Source organism: Ovis canadensis, chromosome 26, assembly GCF_042477335.2.
Source record: "Ovis canadensis isolate MfBH-ARS-UI-01 breed Bighorn chromosome 26, ARS-UI_OviCan_v2, whole genome shotgun sequence".
NCBI classification, from domain to species: domain Eukaryota; kingdom Metazoa; phylum Chordata; class Mammalia; order Artiodactyla; family Bovidae; genus Ovis; species Ovis canadensis.
Genome location: NC_091270.1, coordinates 22712424 through 22735652, shown reverse-complemented (window position 1 = coordinate 22735652; position 23229 = coordinate 22712424). Strand labels below are relative to the sequence as shown.

The window sequence follows — 23229 nt, the reverse complement described above, 5'->3', positions numbered from 1 at the left end:
TTTGGGGAGGGGTTGTTAATTGAGATTTTATGTGTTAGTATACTTATTTCTGTTGGTCTTCAACTTTTCGTTTCCTCCTTTCTGGTTTCATCTCTTTCTAGTTATCTGTCATGAAGTTACAATCCTATGTTATCACCCCAAATTATTTTCTCTTGCCTCATTCCAGTTTTCTCCCGTTTTCCTATTTATATCTCCTCCGCTTCCAGACAGTTTCTAGATTTCCTCTATATTTGGCTTTTGAATTTCCTTTGAACTCTCTGTGTGTCCATTTAGTTATGTTGCATATATAAAGATATCTTCATTTTTGCAACCTGTTGGTTTTTTATCTTTCTAAGATAATTTTTTTGAAAATTTGTTACGTAAATAGTCTTTACTTTTTCTTATTATGCTTTGTTTGGAGTATAATTGCTTTACCGTGTTGTGTTTCTGTGGTACAATGACGTGAATCAGCTATATCTATACATACATCCCCTCCTTCTTGGACCTCCCACCTCCCCTGCCCACCCCCATCCTGCCCACCTAGGTTATCGCAGAGCACCCAGTTGAGCTTCCTGTGCTTTATAATAACTTTCCACTGGCTATTTTACACACTGTTGTGTATGTATGACAATCTCAATCTTTGTTACTTTCAAAGAGGATTTTTTTGGATTGAAACGAGTTCCAAAGAAGCAGTATTCGGGTTGATTTGAAATCAATATATAGTTATTTATTGACAAGAGATGATAGAAGTTGATAATAAAGCCAGCAGTGTTTAATGTGTATATTCTAAAATTTTTAGACACAAGCATGTTTCATTTTTGATGCTTTTCCAAGTTTCATTTTATCTTAGGCTTAACGTGGTCTACATAGTCTGAATAGATAGCAGGCGTTGGAACGGGCATGAGAATCCACCATGAGCGACAGCATTTCCACCTTCTCTTGCAGTAGGCGATTATATCCTCTGTCGTTCTGCAGATGTCTCTTCGGCAAATGCCTCCCAGATTGATACAGTGGTTTTGTGCAGGACCCATACCACTTCTTACTGCAGAAGGAGAGGCATTAAAATCATTAGCCCATGAACATAAACCTGTAAATCTAGGTGTGAGATTAGGTGAGATCTAGCATGAGCATTTCTACATGCAGGAAAGAAACCAGACAGTGTCCATCCAATTGCTTCATCACATTCACTATCTCCTTTTTACCCAAGAGCCAAAATACTGACAAACTCCCCTCCTTTCCTTATATCTTTAAGCTTCAAAAATAACTTTGGTAAATGTTGAAGTGAAACAACGAAGGGATGGACAAAATGTATGTTCTAAATACACAGTGTCATTATTTTGCTCCTTTATATGAATCTTCAACCAGTATTTGTCGAGTGTCTTCTATTCACTAGGCATTTTTCTTTGTACTAGCAATAGAACAGTGAAAATGGCAGAAATGTTTCTTATTCTCACAGCCACTTATATTCAGTGAGGAAAAGTTTACCATAGAAAAATAGAATGATGAGATAATTTCACGAAGTGTTAAGTGGTTAGAATACAATAATAAGCCAGATATAGTCTGGAGGATGGAGCTGATAAAATGGACCAAGAAAGGCTTTCTCAGGATATAGCATTTGAACTGAGATGTGAATGATGAAAATGAAACAGACAAGCAGTTATCCACATGAGGGTATGATAGGTATACAGAGAGCAAGGTCCTTTGCTTAGTTTATTTGAAGAACAGAAAGACTTATGTGGATGGAACATATTGGGAAAAAATAAGTTTGATAAGAAATGAAATGACCTTGATTAAACGGGATCAAGATAATTCTGGGGTTGTAGGTCGTAGGAAGCTTGCAGACTCATATAGTTAACATTGCAATTTTCTTCCGTCAGCTTATGCTTCCGTCTCTGTGCTTATGCTTCTTTTAAAATGTTTGGCATTTTCACCTCCTATTTCCTCCAGTCCATTTAGATAAGGGATGAGGGAGGTTTCAGGAAAAACAACTCTGTGGATACTCAGATGTGCCGTGTGCTAAGTCACTTCAGTTGTGTCCGATTCTTTGTGACTCTACGGGAGGGCCAGGCTCCTCTCTCCATGGGATTCTTCAGGCAAGAATACTGGAGTGGGTTGCCATTCCCTTTTCCAGGGGATCTTCCTGACCCAGGGATCAAACCCATGTTTCTTACATCTCCTGCATTGGCCGGCAGATTCTTCACCACTAGCACCACCTGGGAAGCCCATTCAGATGTGGTACTGGTTCATTCTAAACTAGTAGAAAGCCTCTCAATCTCTTCATGTTTCAATCAGCTCCGAAAGTAGAATTTATTTTTTTCTTTCCAAGTTAGATATGATCTACCTAACTCAAGGGACAAAGAAATTTTCATCATGGAGTGTATCAGAGGAAATTTAAATTTCTGGACATGCTAAATGATCCTTTCAATTATATCTTTTTGGGGGCTGGTGCACTGGGATAACCCAGAGGGATGGTATGGGGAGGGAGGTGGGAGGGGGGTTCAGGAGTGGGAACTTATGTACACCCATGGCGGATTCATGTTGATGTATGGCAAAACCAATACAATATTGTAAAGTAAAAAAAAAAAAAAGTAAAGGGTATTAGAAAGCTGAAAATTGGTCATTGTGTCCAGACCATTATTTCCTCCTGGTGATTTATACAGTAGAAAAGTTAATTTACCAAGTAGCTTTGTAGCAGCAGAGCTAAATGAATCCACCTAGATGGATTTATCCACCTAGATGGAAAATCCACCTAGAGCCGGAGTTAGGAAACAGACAGTTAGTAGCTTCACTTGGACTCACCTGTGTCTTGAGAATTTTCATAGTGTCAAGATTTTACCAGTCAAGAAATAATGCACAGTCCATTTAATATTGGATGGAGTCTATTAAATAAGATAGTTTTTATTATCATGACGTTAATTGTTTTATGCTTGCCTGTCAAAGCCATGCCTAGCTAAGAATGATGTCAGTATTTTCTGCTTAAAATTTGGTGGTGATGTTCCTGTTTACTGTAACAGAGTTACATAGACAATATTCCCACTTGATCAAGTAACTTAAATATGTATTTGAAGGGGAGAATGGAAAAGAAAATCAACATTAACATCTGATAAACATTATTTTTTAAATAGGAAGGGTGTTGCCTTAACCAAGTTAAAGCTTGTCTGCACAGAAAAATTCCAGATAATGTTTCATAGTAAAATACTAGCCTCAATCCCATGAAAATCATAAAGAAGAGAAGAATGTCCAGTCAATACTATATGAATATAGTTCTGAAATTTTTGAGCCGTGCCATAAGTCATAGAAGGAAAGTCAATGATTACTTGAACCCTTCCTTCAATATCTCCCCAACTGCCATGGGAACGATATAAGTAACATTTTGACAGAATGTGCAGGGGTGCCAGAAATCACAGGGCACCATCAATGCATCAGAAACGGGGAAATAACTGAAAGACACAAACCAAACACAATCAGGTTGCAAGAAAGATTTAAACTCTGGCCGAGATTATGGGTTCAGTGCTTCAAGTGACTGCTATTGTAGAAATAAACGGACCCTGAAGAATATCTTTGAAATATTTCTATTCTTGAAAATGATAGGTTGATTTCCTAAAATAATTCCTTCTTCAAGGAAAAAAGTCTGTGAATTGAAACTTGAGCAGTGGGCCCTCAGTATCGGTCAACTGGGTAGGTGGAGGGTTTCCTGGAAGGTCAATGCTGTGATCACCAATCCAAACGCGGGGATTGACTCTTGGGTTTTGCACATTGCTGTTTGGTTAGGACTGGAACCCAGGAACTGAGATAAAGAAGAGGAGAGGTTTATAGCGGTAGTTTTGGATGGCTGCAGAAACACATTCTCAGTTGAGACTGTGAGAACATGGCAAGCTGAGTAGAGGCAACAAATTTATTATGAAAGAAGACCAGGAAGGTAAGATACTGTGAGTACAAGTTAATGGAGAAGTAACATATTTGGACCTTTACAGACTAACAGTATGGGAATCATCCATATGAGAAAATAAATATATTCTTGCCTTGACAAAGAAAGCAAGATGAGTAATTTATGTGTGTGTCCTTAGTCACTCAGCTGTGTCTGACTCTGTGACCCCATGGCCTGTAGCCGGCCAGGCACCTCTGTCCATGGGATTCTCCAGACAAGAACACTGTAGTCGGCTGTCATGCCCTCCTCCAGGGGATCTTCCCAACCCAGGGATCAAACCTAGGTCTCCCACATTGCAGGTGGATTCTTTACGATCTGAGCCATCCGGGAATTTATAGATCATATTTTTAAGAGCCCCTCAGTGATCTGGGTTCTCAAAGAAAGCTAATTAGCTAAAACTCCAGAGGTGTAAGGACCTACCACAAGGGAGGGGAAGTGAGGCCGCAGAGACAGCAGCGTGGGTGGTTTGTCTTACAGTCTTTCGGGCACCTCTCAAAGGTCTTACATTTATTCTTTGCCCTAAGGATTTAAGGTCACAGAGTCTCACATTTCATGTGACTGTCTGCATTTCCCAGCCCAATCATTTTCTTCCCACGTCGCACATGCATTAGTATTCCAAACTCTGTTATCCTCCTAATTGCCTTCAGATTTATGTTGAGGTACCTACTCTGGGCAATGCTACGTAACATAAGAAGCCCTTCCTAAAATGTGGACCAGCACTTGATCTTCTCCGTAATCCCTCCCTAGGGACTCTAATTCTCTTTCTGAAACCCTCTTTCTGGGTCTTTGCCATTTGCATAGCATGGCCCAGTGGCCAGTTTAAACGAGACAGGTCTGGGTTATGCCTTAGTTCTGATACAGTGATAAGCGCTCCTTTCACTTTGCAAAGATGTCTAGTTCAGATTTTAGAAATGTTCATCCTGCTTCTATAATCACGGCTACACCTCTCCCGTAACGAGAGCTGTGCTCATTATTATGCTGGTTTGTCAGTTCCTTCAGGAGGCAAACCTACCGGACAGAGTTCCCCAGGACGCACCCTCTGCACTAAATCCTTTGGCTAGGTCTCTGTCCGTCTGTTTCTGACCCACTGAATAGATATAACAATAGATGCTGGTGGAATCCAATCCTTTCCAATCTACCTGCCTACCAGTGGGTCACTGTGCCTCACCCAGACATCCCAAGCTACAAAGTAAGGATAAAGCCGAATGTGATGCCATCCAGCATTTGGCTAACGGCGAAGGGATGATCTCTCTACTGCCCTCCCCTGTTGTCATCCTGTTAGGTTTATGAATCTATAAGACTGATTCGAGGGTCTTGTCTGACCTTCCCAACAGCTTTCTGAACTGTGGACCCGGGTAATCAGCCGCCACCTTACCTGGGGATAAGAGGGTCAAGAAGAGGAGCACAGAGAGCAGCTGGTGGAGCCTGGCGGGGGAGCAGCAGCTGGAGGGAAGGAGCGTCCGCATGGCTTCAGCTGGGGGTCGCTGGGCGGGCAGGTCCGTGGCCTTTTATAGTGTCCCCTGGGCCTGCGGTTTTTCCATGGTTAGTAGAGCCTGTCCAAAAGAGAGTTAACTCACAGGAAATCTCCAGGGAAAAAAGTACACGGTGTGGCGGAAACTCAACAGATGAGAAAGCAGAAGCTGATGCCGTGGGTTTCCCAGATTCAGGATATCCGAGCTGTCAGCTGTGTTCCCTTGTGGGGAGACCCTCCCAGCAGGGGACTGATGACCTTAGCAGTCAGCGGATGAAGACACAGTCAGTTCCTCTTTATGTTACATGGAAAATAGAAATTGAGTTCTGTTTCACGTTTATAATGTCTAGAATTGAAAGTGCACATTTTGCCTTTAAAATTGCTGTTTTAGTTGCTCTACAGTCTTTTTAAATTTTTATTTATTTGTTTTTGGCTGTGCCGAGTCTTTGTTTCTGTGCGGGCTTTTCTCTAGTTGTGGCAAGCAGGGGCTACTCTCTAGTTGCGATGCGCAGGCTTCTCATTGCAGTAGCTTCTCTAATTTTGGAGGTGCACAGGCTCTAGTGTGCTCAGGCTTCAGCAACTGCAGCAAATGGACTCAGCAGTTTTGGCTCCCAGGCTCTAGAGCACAGGCTCAATAATTGTGGTGCACCGGCTTAGTTGCTGTGCAGCATATGGGATCTTCCTAGATCAGGGATTGAACCCATGTCTCCTGCATTGGAAGGCAGATTCTTTACCAGTGAGCCAGCAGGGAAGCCCACTCTACCGTCTTAATGTATTTTTCACCTATTTGACGTACCAATTGTCAGTGAGAAAATGTTGTCTGCATTACCTTTGGTCCATTTATTGTAAAGTAACTAGACCCAGAGAACCCGATGGACAGGGTAGCCTGGCGGGCTACAGTCCACAGGGTTGCAAAGAGTTAGGCAAGACTGAAGAGACTTAGCAGGCAACTAGACCTGCTACCTAGATTTCTAGGATGATACAGCAATAGTATCAGTAACAGCAGCAGGAGAAACAATCGTGGCAGCAGGTCTATCAGTCAGGATCCGCCCAATTAGAACAGAGTGGTGCTTTGGTTTACCGAGGGGACTTACATCAGGATTTGTTCGGAGAGAATGCCGAGGGAACCCAGAAGCAACTGCAGGCAATGGATATCACCCCTCAGTGAGACAACAAAATGGAAGAAGCCAGGAGCCAGGGGAGGACGCCTGTGGTCCTCAGGCCTCGGAGGAGGGGGCACGCCTCCCAGCCGTGCCGGTGCCTCTGCAGACCTGAGGGGAGACCTTTCAGAGTCAGTCCTCAGGTCTATGAAAGGGGGCATCGACTAGCTGTTGCGGACACTTGTTTGAGGACATTGTGAGATGGGTTGTGTAGCGCCATGAGAATGTGGACCCAGGAGGCCACTGTTGCTCCTGGATGCAAGCCACTGTTGCTATAGCAACAGTGACAGGAACAAAAGTGAGGAAGTCCATCCCCCTTCTCCAAGCTCCAGCTCTTCCTGGAGAGTCCATCCTTGAAGCAAATTGGCAAAGGAGTCTGGGAAATGCGATCTGCACCTTCCTGGGCCCTGAGTTACTGGGAAGCATGGTGTCAAAGAGGGAACTGGAGCAAAGAGACTCTGGGGAAGTGATGCCACAGTGGATGCAATGTTAGAAAGTTCGAGCAGTCAGAGTTTTTTTCAACATGCAGATGTTTCAAGTGATTATGTTGTAAACTCATTCTGCATTTCTTAGAGTTTAAATCACCTAGGGAAGCAGTGTTCCAGAGTGAAATACAGCAAGGGATATTGAACTGGGGATGATGATTCATTCTGGCAATGGGATCTGATGATAACTGGGCCAGAAGGTGGTTAGACCCTGAAATAGACTTAGAAGCAAAAACAAGAGAGAAGCAATATGTAAGAATGAAAAATGCTATCAGTTATGCTGGAGTATCTAAGAATCACTTTCCTATCCTGCCTGCCCATGAATTAAAGGCTCACTAGTCTTAAGGATAGTTATGGGAGTGGGTGGGTGCCTCATACCTATTTAGGGCTTTTCTAGGGAGGCTACAGCATGCTCTTGAGGCAAGATATTTAGCCCCTTCTGGTTTCTGGTTCTTATCATTGTATCAAAGCCTGTAGCAGAGTTTTTCAACCTCAGCACTGTTGAGATTTGGGGTCAGATAATTCTTTGTCTTGAAGGTCATTTCTGTCGTTGTAAGATGTCTTGGAGCATCCTTGGCTGGTAGCATCTTGGCTACTATTAATAGATGCCGGTACCATCTTTCTGGTTGTCACAACTGAAGGTATCTCTAGACACTGGCAACCATGTGCTGGGGAGAAAAGCATCTCCAGGTGAGAGGTCTGGTTTATAGTATCTAAATCCTCAGGCAGGGTTGTTTTTCTTCTACTTTTGAACCACTCCTTAGGGCAAAGGTTTGGCTGTAGGGTTATCAGATGGCAGCTGACTTTGAATGAACCCAGGTAAAAGTTGGGGTTATATGAACTCATCAGGACAGAGCCAGACAGGGTGTTTTCCATCACTCAGGATCAGTATCAGGGCCCACCATTTTATAATTCAGACAATAAGGGGTGATGATGAAGCCTTCTCTGCATGACTGGAACTCCTCCAGATTTTTACCTGTCCCTATGTTGGTGCCAGGTCTCAAAGGTACAGCAAAGTTCTGGGGGTGGAAGCCGTGGTTACTCAGGAAGGCCGTGTTCTGGGTGGAGGAATATAGCAGGTCTCGTATCCTGACATTAAAGCCCAAGGAAAAGAAGCCACAAGCTATTAGAAGTCAAAGGGAGCTATAAAAGCTGAAGACAGGAACAGAACTGACATTTGTGTTGTCTTTTAAGTCAGATATATTGAGATGTGTCTTACACAATAGAATTTTATTCATTAAAATTTAGCTCATTTCTACAAGTTTTTAAACGTGCATATAGCTGTATAACCACCACCACAATCAATACCTAGACCAGTTCTATCACCTACAAAATCCCTGTCATATTCTTCCGTGTCCAATGTCTCCTGTTCCCAGCCCCTGATGACATCTTTCTGTCCCTATAGTCTGTTTTGTCTTCTTTTTTATCTATTTCTGCTTAAGCTAGGTTTGGTAGTTTGTTTCTTTCAAAGAATTCACCCATTTTCATCGATCTTGTTGGATTTATGTACGTAAAGCTATGCCTAATAATGTCTGGTTGTTCCCCTTAAATCTGTAGGATCTAATGTGTTTTCCTTCATGGCTGGCATTGGTAATCTGTGTGCTCTCTCTCAGATCAGATGGTAAGACACATAAATTTTATTCATCTTTTCAAAGAACCAGCTTTTCATTTCTATTTTCTATTGGTTGTATGTTTAATTTCTTTTATTATTTACATTAATCTCCTCCTTTATTTATTTTAGATTTAACATGCTCTTCTTTGACTATATAAGCATTTGGATAATATAAATTTATTTCAAAATGCTACTGTAGCTCTATTCCCCACATTTTGTTATATCATATTTTTATTTTTACTCAAGTCAAATGCTTATTCATTTTTATCTAGAAGTTGTTTGATTTTCAAATATATGGGAACTTTCCAAGTACTGAATATTGATTTCTGGTTTAATTCTAGTAAGGTTATTGAGCATATTTTGTATGATCTAGATAATTTTGTGTTTATCAAGACTATTTTGTGGCCCAGAATACAGTTTACATCTCTCAATGCACGCTTAGAGTGTTTATTCTACTCTTGTTGTGGGAAAGTTTTAAACAATATTAATTAGGTTAAACTGCTTGTTAGTATTACCCAGGACTTTTATATACTTACTGAATTTTTGTCCTCATATTTTAGTTGTTACTGAAAAAGAAATGATTTTTTTATTGAGATATAATTGATACACAATATTATATTCATTTTGGGTATACATACGCATATATTTTGAAGTGATCACCACCATACGTCTAATTAACATCCATCAAAAAGCATGGTGAGCAAGCTCCAGGAGATAGTGAAAGACGGGGAAGCTTGGTGTACTGCAGTCCATGGGGTCACAAAGAGTTGGACATGACTTAGGCACGGAACAACAGCAAAGCATGGTTACACATTTTTTCCTTGTAATGAGAACTTTAAGATTGAGTCTCTTAGCAACTTTCAACTGTTGAACATCACCCAGAACGAATTTCTGAGTCAAGGCAGAATGCCTGGCAGGACAAGTGTGCAATACGGTTTTATTAACTATATCCACCATGCTGTGCGCTGGATCCCCAGGATTTGTTTTATAATGAAGCTTTGTACGTCTTGGCCATTTTACCCTTTTTACCCACCTCCAACACCCTCACTCCAGTGACCACCAATCTGTTCTCTGTATCTATGAGTTCATTGTTTTATGGTTTGTTTTTTTCTTTTGGGTTCCATGTATAAATGAGATCATACAATATTTAACTTATTTCACATAGCATAATTCCATCAAGGTCCATTCATGTTGTCACAAAATACAGGACTTCCTTCTTTTTATAGCTTAATAACATTTCATTATATATTAATATATATCACATTTTCCTTATTCATTCCTCTATCAATGGACACTTAAGTTTTCCATATCTTGATTATTGTGAATAATGCTGCAATGAACATTGGAGTACAGATATCTTTTTGAGTTAGTGTTTCTGTTTCCTTCAAAAAAAAAAAAAAAACCCAGAAGAAAATTTGTTGCATCATATGGTAGTTTTGTTTTTTAAATAGCCTCTGTTTTCATTAGGGTGAAATGATCTTAAATATAAAAAATCCTAAAGACTCCATAAATGACTGTTAGAACTAATAAATGAATTAAAGTTTCAGGATACAAAATCAACATACAAAACTTAGTCGCATTTCTATATGCTAAAAATGAGCTATCTGAAAAATTAAGAAAACAATTTTATTTGTGATAGCATCAAAAACAATAAAATACTTAGGAACAAATTTAGCCAAAGAATTGAACCATCTATACACTGAAAATATAAGACAATAATAAAGGAAATTGAAGAAGGCAGAAATAAATGAAAAGATATCCCCAAATGGAATATTGCTTGGTCATAAAAAAATAAGAAGGAAATTCATGGATGAGCTTTGAGAATGTATGCTAACTGAAGTAAGTCAGAGAAAGACAAATACCATATGATCTCATTTATATGTGGAATTTAAAAAAATCCAAACTCATAGAAACCACAAATATAGTGATGGTTGTTGGGGGTGGGATGAGTGGCTGAGGGTGGTCAAAGTGTACAAGCTTCCAGTTATAAGGTAACTAGGTTCTGGAGAGCTAATAGACAGCCTGCTGGATGTAGTTAACAACATTGTAGTGTATAATTGAAAACTGATAAGGGAGTAGATCTTAAAAGTTTGCATCACATATGCAAAAAAATTCTAACTACATGTTATGATGGTAGTGGTAGTTTAGTCGCTAAGTCGTGTCCAACTCTTACGACCCCATGGACTGTAGCCTGCTAGGCTCCTCTCCGTCTGTTAGGATGGCTATTGTCAAAAAATAAAAGAGAAGAAGTGTTGTTGAGAATGTGGAAAAAGGGGGATCCAGAGCACTGGCTGTGAGAAGAACTTCTCTTTTAAATGGATGTCATTCTGTCCGTGATTCAGCTTGCTGGTGACGTCCGGGAAGATTTCCTGTGAGCTGCCCTTTTGTCAGGAAGGGAGACCCCGTGAGGCTGCGTGGAGTGAAGTGGTGCGTTTTCCAAGCGTGGAAGGGGATTCGTCTCCCCAGATGAAGGGCAGAGGGCTGCAGGGCCAGCTGAAAACAGGAGGTGAGAGAAAGTTCCCACCCCCAACCGGAGCTCATCCAGGCCAGATAAAAAGATGGAAACCAAACCACAGCCAAGTGAGGACACATCACAGGATTCTTAGAACAGGTTCTGTGTTTGCAAATTTTGATCCTTGATTTATTGAGAACTCACTAAGAATCCCTGTGAGAACAAAAGAGAGGCAAGAGCGAAAGGTTTCAGGAGAGTGAGAATAAAACATCCAAACAAAAAGCTTCAGGAGGCCTTCAGCGCACTCTGGGTGTAGTGGGGTCGACTTCAGGGACGTTCACCAAGGGCAAGCAGCATGGGCGGCCATCCAGACATCGTCCAGAATGAATTTCTGAGTCGAGGCAGAATTCCTGGCAGGACCCATTTGGACGCTCACAGAGCTCCCTGAAACTGGCGCTGCCTGCACAGACAAGAGGGTGACGGTTACTATTTACTGCTCTCCTTAAATTTTATTGAATTACATGCGGTGAAGGAATATCTGGAAACAAGCTTGTATGGATTTTTCATTGTTACTCGATTTTCTTAAGAATCTGTTTGTTGTTTAGTTGCTTAGTCATGTCCAGGTCTTTGCGACCACATGGACTTCAGCCTGCTAGGCTCCTCTGTCCGTGGGATTTCCCAGGCAAGAGTGGGTTGCCATTTCCATCTCAAAGGGATCTTCCCAACCCAGGGTTGGGCAGACAGATTCTTTACCACTGAGTACCTGGGAGAGCACCCTCTGCTTTCACACAAAAAATTTGTATTTGGGGCATTCTTGGAAAATTCAGCAAGATTGAGTGCATCTAAAAAAGGAAAGCCTGCCCATGGGCAGCCCTGCCCTCACTCCAGGGCTCACACACATCAAAGCTCCTCCCGTCTTTCTTACTGCCTGTTATCTCCTGACACTGATGGCAGAAGGCAGTCTTTATTTGTTATGAGTCTTGTACTGCTCGTTTTTCTAAAGTAGAAAAAACTTTTTAGAGAAAGCTGTCTTTCTGTGTGTTCGTGTATCTTTCAAAAGTGGAACTGAAATACAGATCCAAAAGATAATGTACACAAGGACATTATTAGACAGGATATACTTCTGGGGGAAGGAAACAATATTCCTACGTATGTAATGTGCAGATAGCGCCCACATCAGCATTTCTTGCATCATGAGGGGGCACTCACTGCTTCTCTCCCTGGTGCTGCTCTTCTGGGTTGCAACCTGCTGTAGGATTCATTGCAAACATTAAGAGTTCTTAAGGGATAGGCTACCCACTCCATTATTCTTGGGCTTCCCTAATAGCTCAGATGGTAAAGAATCTGCCTGCAATGCGGGAGACCTGGGTTCAATCCCTGGGTTGGGAAGATCCCCTGGAGAAGGGGCTGGCTACCTATCCCAGTTCTTACCTGGAGAATTCCATGGACAGAGGAGCCTGGCAGGCTACACAGTCTATGGGGTCACAAAGAGGCAGACACAACTAAGCGACTTTTACTTTCACTTTCAAGGGCTGAACACACATGCTTGTTAAAAACATTGACTCATAATTGACTAATGGCCTAATACATTAGTGTTCTGGAGATGGGTCCAAGTGGCTTCATCTCAGCAGTCTCCATATGTAACAAAGAGCACCTTTCCCAAGACAGCTTCTGAAGCTCTTTGCTGGCATTAAAAGAGGTCTCAAAACCAGCACTTCTAGATTTTTCTATTCCAGAACACAAAAGCCAACTCTTGAATAGCTTCAAATCAGTGTAGGGCATTTGTAACAATTCAACAAAAGTCCATTGAATTCAAAAGGAAAGTCAAATGGATTAAATTGAATTTAACTCTTTACCGTTCACAAAACAATACACTTTGCCTGTCTGTGAAATATATCCACTAATTGATATTTGTTATGCATCCACTGAATGGGAGGCCCTTACTGGGGAGCAGGCTTCCAAAGAAAAAAAGATGTGATGGCCCTTGACTTCTAAGGTATCATGGTCCAGTCATCTTCGTGGCTAGACAGTCCAGGGAACAGTCAACTAGCTCTCAAAACAGAGTGTTGGCCCGAGGATGAAGAAGAGGTTTGCTAAGTGAGAGCCAGAGGTAAATAAAACATGACTGAAATAAAGACAGCGTAAGTGTCCCAGGGGATGAGAGCTCAAGGCACTAAAGCTCAAGGCACATGCACTTTGCCTGTCTGTGAAATATATCCACTGCCCCACACTCCACGAGGGATCTGAGATGAATGAAAGGGCCGGGATTACAGCTCCTTATATGAGGACTGTCCACATTCTCCCATCTGTGAACCTTCAGACTCCTTCCCAACCCTGAGACCTTGAATTCTCAGGAAAAGATAAGACATTCCTGTCGACATAGAGCGGTGAGTCGCTCATCCCTCACAGATCAACAGGTCCTGGAGATGAACATCTGCGCCTGCCCCTGTGATGGGTGTTGGCATACCACACAGCATGCAGGTGGATAGACTCCACGGCAGTGCCATCTTCATCTCTGTGTTTAAGTTCTATTCCAGGAGAACAGATGTTGAAAAGAAAGAGGAGGCCTGGGGTGCCTGGGGACATAATCAAGCCAGGAGACCAGCAGTATTAAGGGGCAATGGGTTAGAAGTCTCTCGGGAGTTGCACGCGCACGCGCGCACGCACACACGCACACACACACACACACACACACACACACTCTGACTCAGAGTAAGCCTTTCAAGGAGACCCTCACCTATCCACCTGCCTGGGCCCCTGTAGCTTTGGCATAGCTCTTATATCAGTATCTTAAAATACTAATTTTTGCTGAAAGTAGAGGAATTTTGGAGACCAAAATTTAGCAGAACAATGCCTTGTTTTTTGTTACCTAGATCTAGAAACTGCTAGTAAATTTGCCTAAATAATTCATCTTCAGTGCTGGAGCAAGGAGGGTTTCTTTTAAGCCCTTGAAACACCCTTGAAACGCCCTTGACCTTGCATTGTCTAACTGAGAGTTGCTGTGGGGAACGACTGAGTCAGGAGGCTGCGGGTCTTCCCAGGTTTCCCACGAGACCCCTCCTCAGGCAGAGGTGATGGTGACATTGCTCTGATCACTGGATCCGCTCAAGGTCTCAGGCACTCTTCTCTTACCAAGCGTCAGCCAGGTTTTGTTGTTGTTGTTACCTGGTGGAACGTGGCTCATAAGGAAGAGAATGGTGAACAGGGGGACAGCAGTGCTCATGGCTGGAGAGAGGAGACCGCTTGGCTTCGTCTCCAAGAGGCAGAGGACACTTCGGTCCGCGGCTCCTGCGGCAGCGGGGCGTCGGGGCCGGATGTCCGCGCTCCTCCACCTCCTTAGGGCTCCGCGCAGAGCTGTTCTGCGCCAGAGCGGCCTTCGCAGGAGGCCGGAGAATCCTCCTTTCGTGGGACACTCAGAGCATTGCGAGCCTGTGGGCGCACACTTTGGACCAGAAAACCGTGTTAAATGGGAACATGAGCTACCAGTGCTTTGGCTCCAGATTAAAGGGTCTGAGCGAAAAAATAAATAAATAAATAAATTTAAAAAATAAATAAAGGGTCTGAGCGAGGAGCCGTCTGTATTCAGGGACAGTGAGTGGGGCTGGTTTCGTCGGTGACTAGACATTAGTGAGCTCTTCCCAGGCTTTAAGAGCCATCCTCACGATCAATCGCCTCTCTCTCCGGGTTGGAAAGCCCACGGTGCTCTGCTCACAATGTACTCATGACAAGCATCTGAGTTTGCTTAACAGACACTTGCCTCCCAGGGAGGTGTGAGCTTGTTGCTGAGATCAGGCTTGGCTCCTCAGGGCTGAGGAGGAAGTTGAATCCTGTGGTCATTCACTCTCAGAACCTCATCAGGTCAAATGACTTTCACTCACTTCACTGAGAGACAAGGGGGTGGTGACCCTCAGCCTGAGCAAGGGTAGATAAGTGCCCGGTTGGTCAGGGAGTTCTCAAACCACCCGTGGTGGCCTCTGCTGGCCCCTGTTGGTCCAGGAACAACAGTCCCTGACACTTGCCTCTAGCCCCCTGCTGAGATACCCAGAAGCCTGCTGTCTGGACTCCTAGGTTCTGGAGGAAGAGTTGGCGCAGGGCACCTGAGGATGAGGGCTGAGGTGATTCCGGGGCTTCCTGTGGCTGTAGGCAGTGCACAGGCTGAACACGTTCTCCTTGCAGGGGACTGACACGGGGGCGTTGTTAACGTGCATAAGTGGCCCCGGGGATCTGGGAGGCCCTGATTCTGTGTTTTTCATAAAGTCCTCCCATGCTCCTCTTTCCCCTCCATTACAAGATCTATCTTGAGTCAAAATAGTATTAAGATGATCTTCAAGGCTTAGAGATAAAAACCACACACAAAATGTTTTATATGGTAAAACTTTATTAAAATGGAAACTTTTTCATTGGTAAATTTTATAAAATTGGTGGGAGACATTACATCACTCTTACGAAAATGATCATTCAAAAGCAAGGTGGCAACTGATTCCAACCGGTTTTCCATACCAGTATTACATAATAGGGCTTCCCTAGCGGCTCAGTCTGTAAAGAATTTCCTGCAGTGCAGGAGACCTGGGTTCTATCCCTGGGTTGGGAAGATCCCCTGGAGGAGGGCAGGATAACCCACTCCAGGATTCTTGCCTGGAGAATCCCCACGGACAGAGGAACCTGGCAGACTGAGGTCCATGGGGTCCAAAAGTGTTACACACGACTCAGCCACTAAGTGTACCTTTCCATGACAACAAAATCAAATAATACATAATAACAAACTCAAAAATACCCTTATGATCATAAATACAAAAGATCTTAATAAACTACTAGCATATTAAATCCAACAGTATGTAGTTGTATTTACATATGAAACGGATCTTGCCCTATTGGTGATTTGATTTAGGGCTGAAGGAAGGCCCTGCAGGGCCTCGGTGCAGGGCCAGCCTGGCCAGGATGTTGACTGTGGCCAAATGATCTTCTACATCTCTTGAGATGACTGTGTAATTTTTCTTGTTTCTTCTGAAAACACAGAAATTTTTTAAAACAAAGCTTTAGAGTACCATTTAATGACACTTGATAAGAACAGCCACGAGAATTTTCCCCACTGTGATTTATAGTGCAAGACTCCACAGAGTCCACTAGACTTATCTCGGGATGGGGGTCGGCTGACCTTCTGAGGAGCAGAGTCAGGCCTTTAGGCAGGTTCCAAAGGTTCAGATACAGCTACTACCATCAAATACAGACACTACCATCATCAGTTGCAGATACTACCATCACTTCCTGTCTACACAATGGTTACAAGTCACTCCTAGAGTTTGCCTCAATTGCTTATAATCGTTTTAGGTTGACAGCTTGCCGTTTGGTTGGATAAGTGCCATGGGACAGACTGGGGTTCCATGAGGAGACAGGGCAGTGTGTGCAGCTGTGTGTCCCCCGGAAGGTCCGGTCCCACTGCTGTCTCCCCCACCAGGGTGGGGAGTCCGCCTTCACCGGGAACAGCCGCTCCCTCTAACACGCAGCCCACCCGCCAGCCACAGTCAAGTCAGGGCACCGGGCGCTGGAGGACGAGTCTCAGTTGCGACTGGTGTCTGCGTCCCAGTCACTCTCTTCGGAGGAAGAAGACACCAGGAGGTCATCGTAGAGGACGCTCCGGGGCCCGGGGACAGCGTGTCCCTCGGGCTCCCATTTGACGGACGGGCTCTGAGCAGGAGGGGCTGGCCGCTCCGCAGGCTGCGGAGACGGGGGCGCCGTGTAGTGGCAGCTCCAGCAGCCTTCGGAATCTCTCAGGAAGCGCATCCTGAGAGGCTGGGCCGGAACGCGGATGACAATGGGCGGCAGGTGGGCTGGGGGAACCCCGCGCACGCTCCTGGAGGGAGATCTTTCCGCCGGAGGCTGGAGGTCAAAACGCTGCCCCTGGGCAGGTGTCTCCCTGGATGCACGGAAGGCCACTCTCGGTCCACGTCCTGCTGTGCTGGGTGGAGGAGGGAGATTCAGGAAGGCCCCCTGATCTGCTGTGGGAGTGCTCTGCTGGGGGGTCTGGACGGGGCTGAGTCTAGGTTTCTTTGCGGGGTTCACACATGTCAGGCTGGGGGTCTGCGCACATCTCTTGCCTGGAGCCTCGACGCTGCCCTTGGAGGCCGGGACCACATTCCTGCCGATGAGAGACACTGCGGGGAGGCTGGAATTCACATCATCCTTCCTGGTGGGTGACCCTCTTGGGTGATCTGGATCCTGGAAGGATTTCCTCCTGGATGTGTGGATAAGCAGGGGCATGTTTGGGTGCTGTAAGAGAAGAGCACACAGAGAGGCCAGGTGTGAGAATCTCCTCTCCCTCCAGAAAAACGCCTCACAGGAGTTAATTTCACATGGTAAGATCCTCAACATCAGGGTGCTCATGTGACCTTGACACATGTGTACATCCAATGGCCAATGGAAATGCCCTACAGTGTCTCTTGCTAAGGAAGGGGAAGAGGCTTTTGGTAGATCTTCTTCTCCAGACTGTACACAGATTGGTGATTTGCAGGCGCCTTGATGGCAAAATGAGTTTTCAGTTCCAGTTTTGGAGGATGAATCACAATGTACAGATTCCTGTTCTAACTTAAAGGATTTGACTATGGAAGCTGCTGATAAAATCGCTTCCATGTCCCTACCAGCTTCTCGCCAGACATGCGAGTCAGAATGCAAAATCAAAGGCACCGCGAAAAATGGCATCTGAAAACTAAATGCTGACATTGGTCAGGAAAGAACATGACCAGTTTCCTCCCAGAGACAGGACTGAGGCCAGTCGATTAAGGAGGGGGCCCGAGAGACTGACCCTCAGGCAGAGGCCGGGCTCCGGCTCCTCCTTCCAGCTCTGCGGCTGCCGAGCGCGGGGCCTCCTGGGAAATCGCTGCAGGAGCTTTCTCTGCTGCTCCTCTTTCCTGCAACACGAACAGGTCAAGTGTCAGAACCCAGTGTCCTTGTCACCGATGGGCCCGACAGTGCTGTGGTCCAGCCCTTTCCTCATTTGGGGGTGACACCGGACCTGAAGCCCTCTGCCTTTGTGCAGACCCCCCATGTCCTTCCCCGACTCCAGAGGCCCCTGCAGGGTCTCCCAGGAAGTCCTGTCTCTTCATATCTATGGCCTCGGGGCCGGTCCGGTGCAAAGCGGTGTGTGTTCCCCACTCTCCTTAGTGACTTCAGGGCCTGGTGTGAGCCCCCGAGTGTGGCCCCTGAGCACGTGGCTCCTGTCTCTGTCTCCCCAGTTGCCCTGTCCTTTCTAGAGATGGCTCAGCACAGTGTTGACAAGGAGAGGAACCGCCTCCAGATTTCAGCCCCGACCTTGGGTCCCACCTCCCCGCTGCTCACCTCTGCCTTTCCTCCTCCTCTCTCTCAGCCGCATTAGGGGTCCCTGGGGCCAGTGGGTCCTGCAGCTTCCACGCCAGGTTCTCCTTACCGAATCTGGACCCCAAGGGCAGGGGCACCAGCGCCCCTTGCCAGCGCTTCATGGGGCACCTGAGGCTCCTTGCTGTGTGCCCAAAGGCTCCACAGTCCTTACACTTCACCTGTGGGTGGAGGAGAACCAGGTCAGAGAGTCAGCAGAAAGCACAGGCACGAGTTCAGACGGAATGCAACGACGGATGGAGAGCGTGGAATGCTGGTTCTGGAGAAAGGGCGCGGTCCCCCAGGTGCCGGGATAGTTACAACATTGTGCCTCCCAAAGCCCTCCTCACAAGCATCAGAGGAGGAGGGGCTGGCTGAACAGTAAGGGCCCATTGAAAGATCTGGATGAAGCCAGAGCAGACATAACCCCGAGGAGCCCAGGTGGTTCCTCCCAGGCTCTGAGTGGCCCGAGCTGCTCAGGAGGGAGTTGGAGGCAGCTATCTGGATGCGAATGCACTAGTGAGTTATGGACCCAGAATATTCCAGGTCTAAACCCTGTCTCTGCAGTCCATGCCACCCACAGATTCCCTGTGGGTCCAAGCCTCCACTCACCATAGAGTCTTTGTCCTGTGGCTGGGGAGCCATCTGCCTCCCAGGTCCCGGGTTTTGCTTCCTCACTTTCTGGTCTTGAAAGAGTCGGCAGGCTTTCAGCCATCCGTACTGACCAGCCATCTTCCACACCTACTGGAGATTCTCCTCAATCTTAATTTTTGGATTTCCTCTGTGAAAACAAAACAAAACAACAAAAAAAAACCTGTCATATTGATGCAGACACAGAGACATCCCTGCCCCATTGACCCTAAATGGGGATCATGACATTGCGACCAGGTTTCTAAAAATTGTCTTCTCCTGCCCAGATCTTTCTCTTCACAGAAAGTAAAGAAGAACAAAAGAGCCTCTTGATCAAAGTGGAAGAAGAGAGTGAGAAAGTTGGCTTAAAACTCAACCTTCAGAAAACTAAGATCATGGTAAATGCATAGGGAAACAGTGACAGACTATTTTTGGGGATCCGAAATCACTGCAGATGGTGACTGCAGCCATGAAATGAAAAGACGCTTGTTCCTTGGAAGAAAAGCTATGACCAATCTAGACAGCATATTACAAAGCAGAGACATTTCTTTGCTGACAAAGGTCTGTCTAGTCAAGGCTATGGTTTTCCAGTAGTCATGTATGGATGTGAGTGTTGGACTATAAACAAAGGCGGATGCCGAAGAATTGATGCTTTTGAACTGTGGTGCTGGAGAAGACTCTTGAGAGTCCCTTGGACTGCAAGGAGATCCAACCAGGCCATCCTAAAGGATATCAGTCCTGAATATTCACTGGAAGCACTGATGCTGAAGCTGAAACTCTGGTACTTTGGCCACCTGATGTTAGGAACTGACTCATAGGAAAAGACTTGATGCTGGGAAAAATGGAAAGTGGGAGGAGAAGGGGATGACAGAGGATGAGATGGTCAGATGGCATCACTGACTCGATGGACATGACCTCGAGTAAGCTCCCAGAGGTGAAGATGGACGGGGAAGCCTGGTGTGCTTCAGTCCATGGGGTCCCAAAGAGTCAGACATGACTGAGTGCCTGAACTGAACTTCCCAGACATTTCTATATTCTCCCCTGATTACTGACACACAGATTAGGACCCAGATTAATAAGCATTTGGATTTGCATCCTCGGAAGACTAAATTTAGGGACTTGGGTTACATGTATCACCATCTAGGAGATAAAAGATCTCCCCACATGTACACAAATATTTGTTCTAGGGGAAAGCTACACTTAATATTGAAGAATAGGCATTTGAAAATAAAAATTAAGTGTGATGAATTTTGAAAACTGGACTCTCCCATTCGGCATCAGGGAAGGCAATTTTCAAGTACAAATTCACTTCAAATTATCTTCCTCTCTACTAGATTAGATGACTCACGGCTAAGGGTCTGTTTTCTGGAACTTTTGTCCTCAGTGTCTCATTTGTACCTGGCTAATGTGAAATACATGTTTCAACTAAGGATGAACAAATGATGTTTTTGGCTTTCAGTCTTATGCATATTCAATGGAAATCTAATCAGCCAGAAAAAAACAATATTGAGATGTTATTATTTTCCAGAACATGGAGAGACCTTATTGTTATGATGCTAATGAATTAAGTCAGAGGCTGAAAGCAAACACAAAGGACATCACTCCTGGGTAGACCAGTGAGAGCAAACGAAAAAGTAACAAATCAACACATCGATAAACAAACCAGAAGACAGAGGAAAACACGCAGATACCCAGAGTAGTTAGCGGACAATAGGGAGGAAGTTTCCAACATCCACTGGCTCATCATAAAAGCAACAGAGTTCCAGAAAAATATCCACTTCTGCTTTATTGACTATGCCAAAACTGTATGGATCACAACAAACTATGGAAAATTCCGAAAGAGATGGGAACACCAGACCACCTGACCTGCCTCTTGAGAAACCTGTATGTAGGTCAGGAAGCAATAGTTAGAACTGGACATGGAACAACAGACTGGTTCCAAATAGGGAAAGGAGTACATCAAGGCTGTATATCGTCACCCTGCTTATTTAACTTACATGCAGAGTGCATCATGAGAAACGCTGGGCTGGATAAAGCACAAGCTGGAATCAAGATTGCCGGGAGAAATATCAATAACCTCAGATATGCAGATGACACCACCTTTATGGCAGAAGGTTAAGAGCTAAAGAGACTCTTGGTTAAAGTGAAAGAGGGGAGTGTAAAAGTTGGCTTAAAGCTCACCACTCAGAAAACTAAGATCATGGCATCTGGTCCCATCACTTCATGGCAAATAGATGGGGAAACAGTGGAGTAGTGGCAGACTTTATTTTTGGGGGGCTCCAAAATCACTGCAGATGGTGACTGCAGCCATGAAATTAAAAGACACTTGCTCCTTGGAAGAAAAGTTATGACCAACCTAGACAGCATATTGAAAAGCAGAGACATTCCTTTGCCAACAAAGGTCCATCTAGTCAAAGCTATGCTTTTTCCAGTAGTCATGTTTGGATGTGAGAGTTGGACTGTGAAGAAAGCTGAGAGCTGAAGTATTGATGCTTTTGAACTGTGGTGTTGGAAAAGACTCTTGAGAGACCCTTGGACTGCAAGGAGATCCCACCAGGCCATCCTGAAGGAAGTCAGTCCTGGGTGTTCATAGGAAGGACTGATGCTGAAACTCTAATCCTTGGGCCACCTGATGCTAAGAAGCGACTCCCTTGAAAAGACCCTAATGCTGGGCAAGACTGAAGTCAGGAGGAGAAGGGGATGACAGAGGATGAGATGGCTGGATGGCATCACCGACTCAACGGACATGAGCTTGAGGAAACTCCGGGAGTTGGTGATGGACAGGGAAGTCTGCCGAGCTGCAGTCCACGGGGTGGCAGAGAGTCAGACATGACTGAGCGACTGAACTGAACTGAGGGAGGAAGCTTCACGGGAGAAGGCAGGATAGTGACTGTGGTCAAATGTGCAGTGGCAGCGAGAGAGGGAAGTCTGGGTGGTGAGCATGAATAAGGGTCAGAAACCTGAAATGTGCTAATGCACAAAAGGGCAGAGTCGCTGCAGTCCCCATGACACGAGGTGACCAACAGGAGCTTGCCCGCCAGAAGAATAAGAAAAGGCAGAGCCGCTCAGTGAAGGAAAAGCACTGAGCTGCCGGGGCGATTGTCCCCCAAGCAGAGGGACACCCAGATCATGCAGCAGAAGCTGAGAAAGGCAAAAGGGAAGGGGGAAGCCAGGTAGCTTTGGGGCTTCGTGTGCAACCCTCTTGCCCTTGGCCTGTGTGCCTGAAGCCAGTGCCCCCATGCTGGGGTTTCCTGCCGCAGGGCTCCCAGGCCCCAGGGCTGATGGCGTTCCCTTTGCCCTGAGTCTGCAGCGGGTCCCTTTTGTGCTTCCTTTCCCTTGGGTAGCCTCTCTCCCTTTCGGCCACTGCCAGAGGGTGAGGGGGTTATCCTTTCCCAGTCTTTTTTATTCCTGTGGGTTTCACCCCAAAGTTTTAAAATTAGCTTTGTAATTGCAAAAAAAAAAAAAAGGACAAATGAAACATCTAATATTAACATCAACATTTACTCAATTCAAAAAATAAAATTATAAAGTTTAAGACACTTTACCCTATCACCAGGCCAAATCACTACATAAGTTTACTATGGACTTTTGTTCTGAGCGATATGGTGAATGCCAGCTTTAAAAAGCAAACCATCCTAAATCCAGCTGTGCTCCTCCTCTCTGTAGGAGAGGATCAGAGAGAAGGGGGAGGAATGTTCTCATTGAGGGAGATGCAGCTCTGATGGTGCCGAGGACCAGTCAAGGAGGAATTGCCCTTTCCCAGCTGAGCTGAGGCTGCTCCAAGGTCACATGACCTTGTTGAGAGTTTCTTAGCCAAGTGACATCATCTATTCCCTTTGGTCTAACGACATCTAAAGACTTGTTAAGAGAAAGAAATAATTCACAATGTCACTCGTGTGAAACACAAAAGATAAAAAGAAAACAAGTAAAAAGAATTTTAAAGAAGACGGTGCTGACCTGATAGCAAATACAAAGGTACACAGACCTGAGTGAAGGGAATCAGAAGAGGAGCCACAAAGAAAATTGGGCAGCAGATAATAACAGAGGAAACCTGCATTTTTTGGTGCTGAGAAGGTGTGTGGTTCACAGAAGCTGAAATGTATGGCAATGCACCTAACACTTCACTAAAATTATAATGGGATAATTCCAAAACTTTAACAATTAA

General features: G+C 45.0%; 1 protein-coding gene across 1 annotated transcript; it reads right to left on the bottom strand.

Annotated features, from left to right (window-relative positions):
• Positions 1 to 684: 684 nt before the first annotated feature.
• LOC138430986 (beta-defensin 109-like) lies at positions 685 to 5465 on the bottom strand. Its single transcript, XM_069573111.1, has 2 exons — positions 5283 to 5465; positions 685 to 1021 (listed from the first exon to the last, which is right to left on the bottom strand). Exons 1-2 carry the CDS (start codon positions 5371 to 5373, stop codon positions 816 to 818), a joined length of 297 nt encoding a protein of 98 aa, XP_069429212.1. The 5' UTR covers positions 5374 to 5465; the 3' UTR covers positions 685 to 815.
• Between the last annotated feature and the right edge of the window lie 17764 nt (positions 5466 to 23229).

Coding starts and splice junctions, on each gene's coding strand:
- LOC138430986 (XM_069573111.1), bottom strand. CDS start 5,373: ATGCGGACGCTCCTTCCCTCCAGCTGCTGCTCCCCCGCCAGGCTCCAC. Junction 1,022..5,282: donor CTTGACCCTCTTATCCCCAG/GTAAGGTGGCGG, acceptor CTCCTTCTGCAG/TAAGAAGTGGTATGGGTCCT.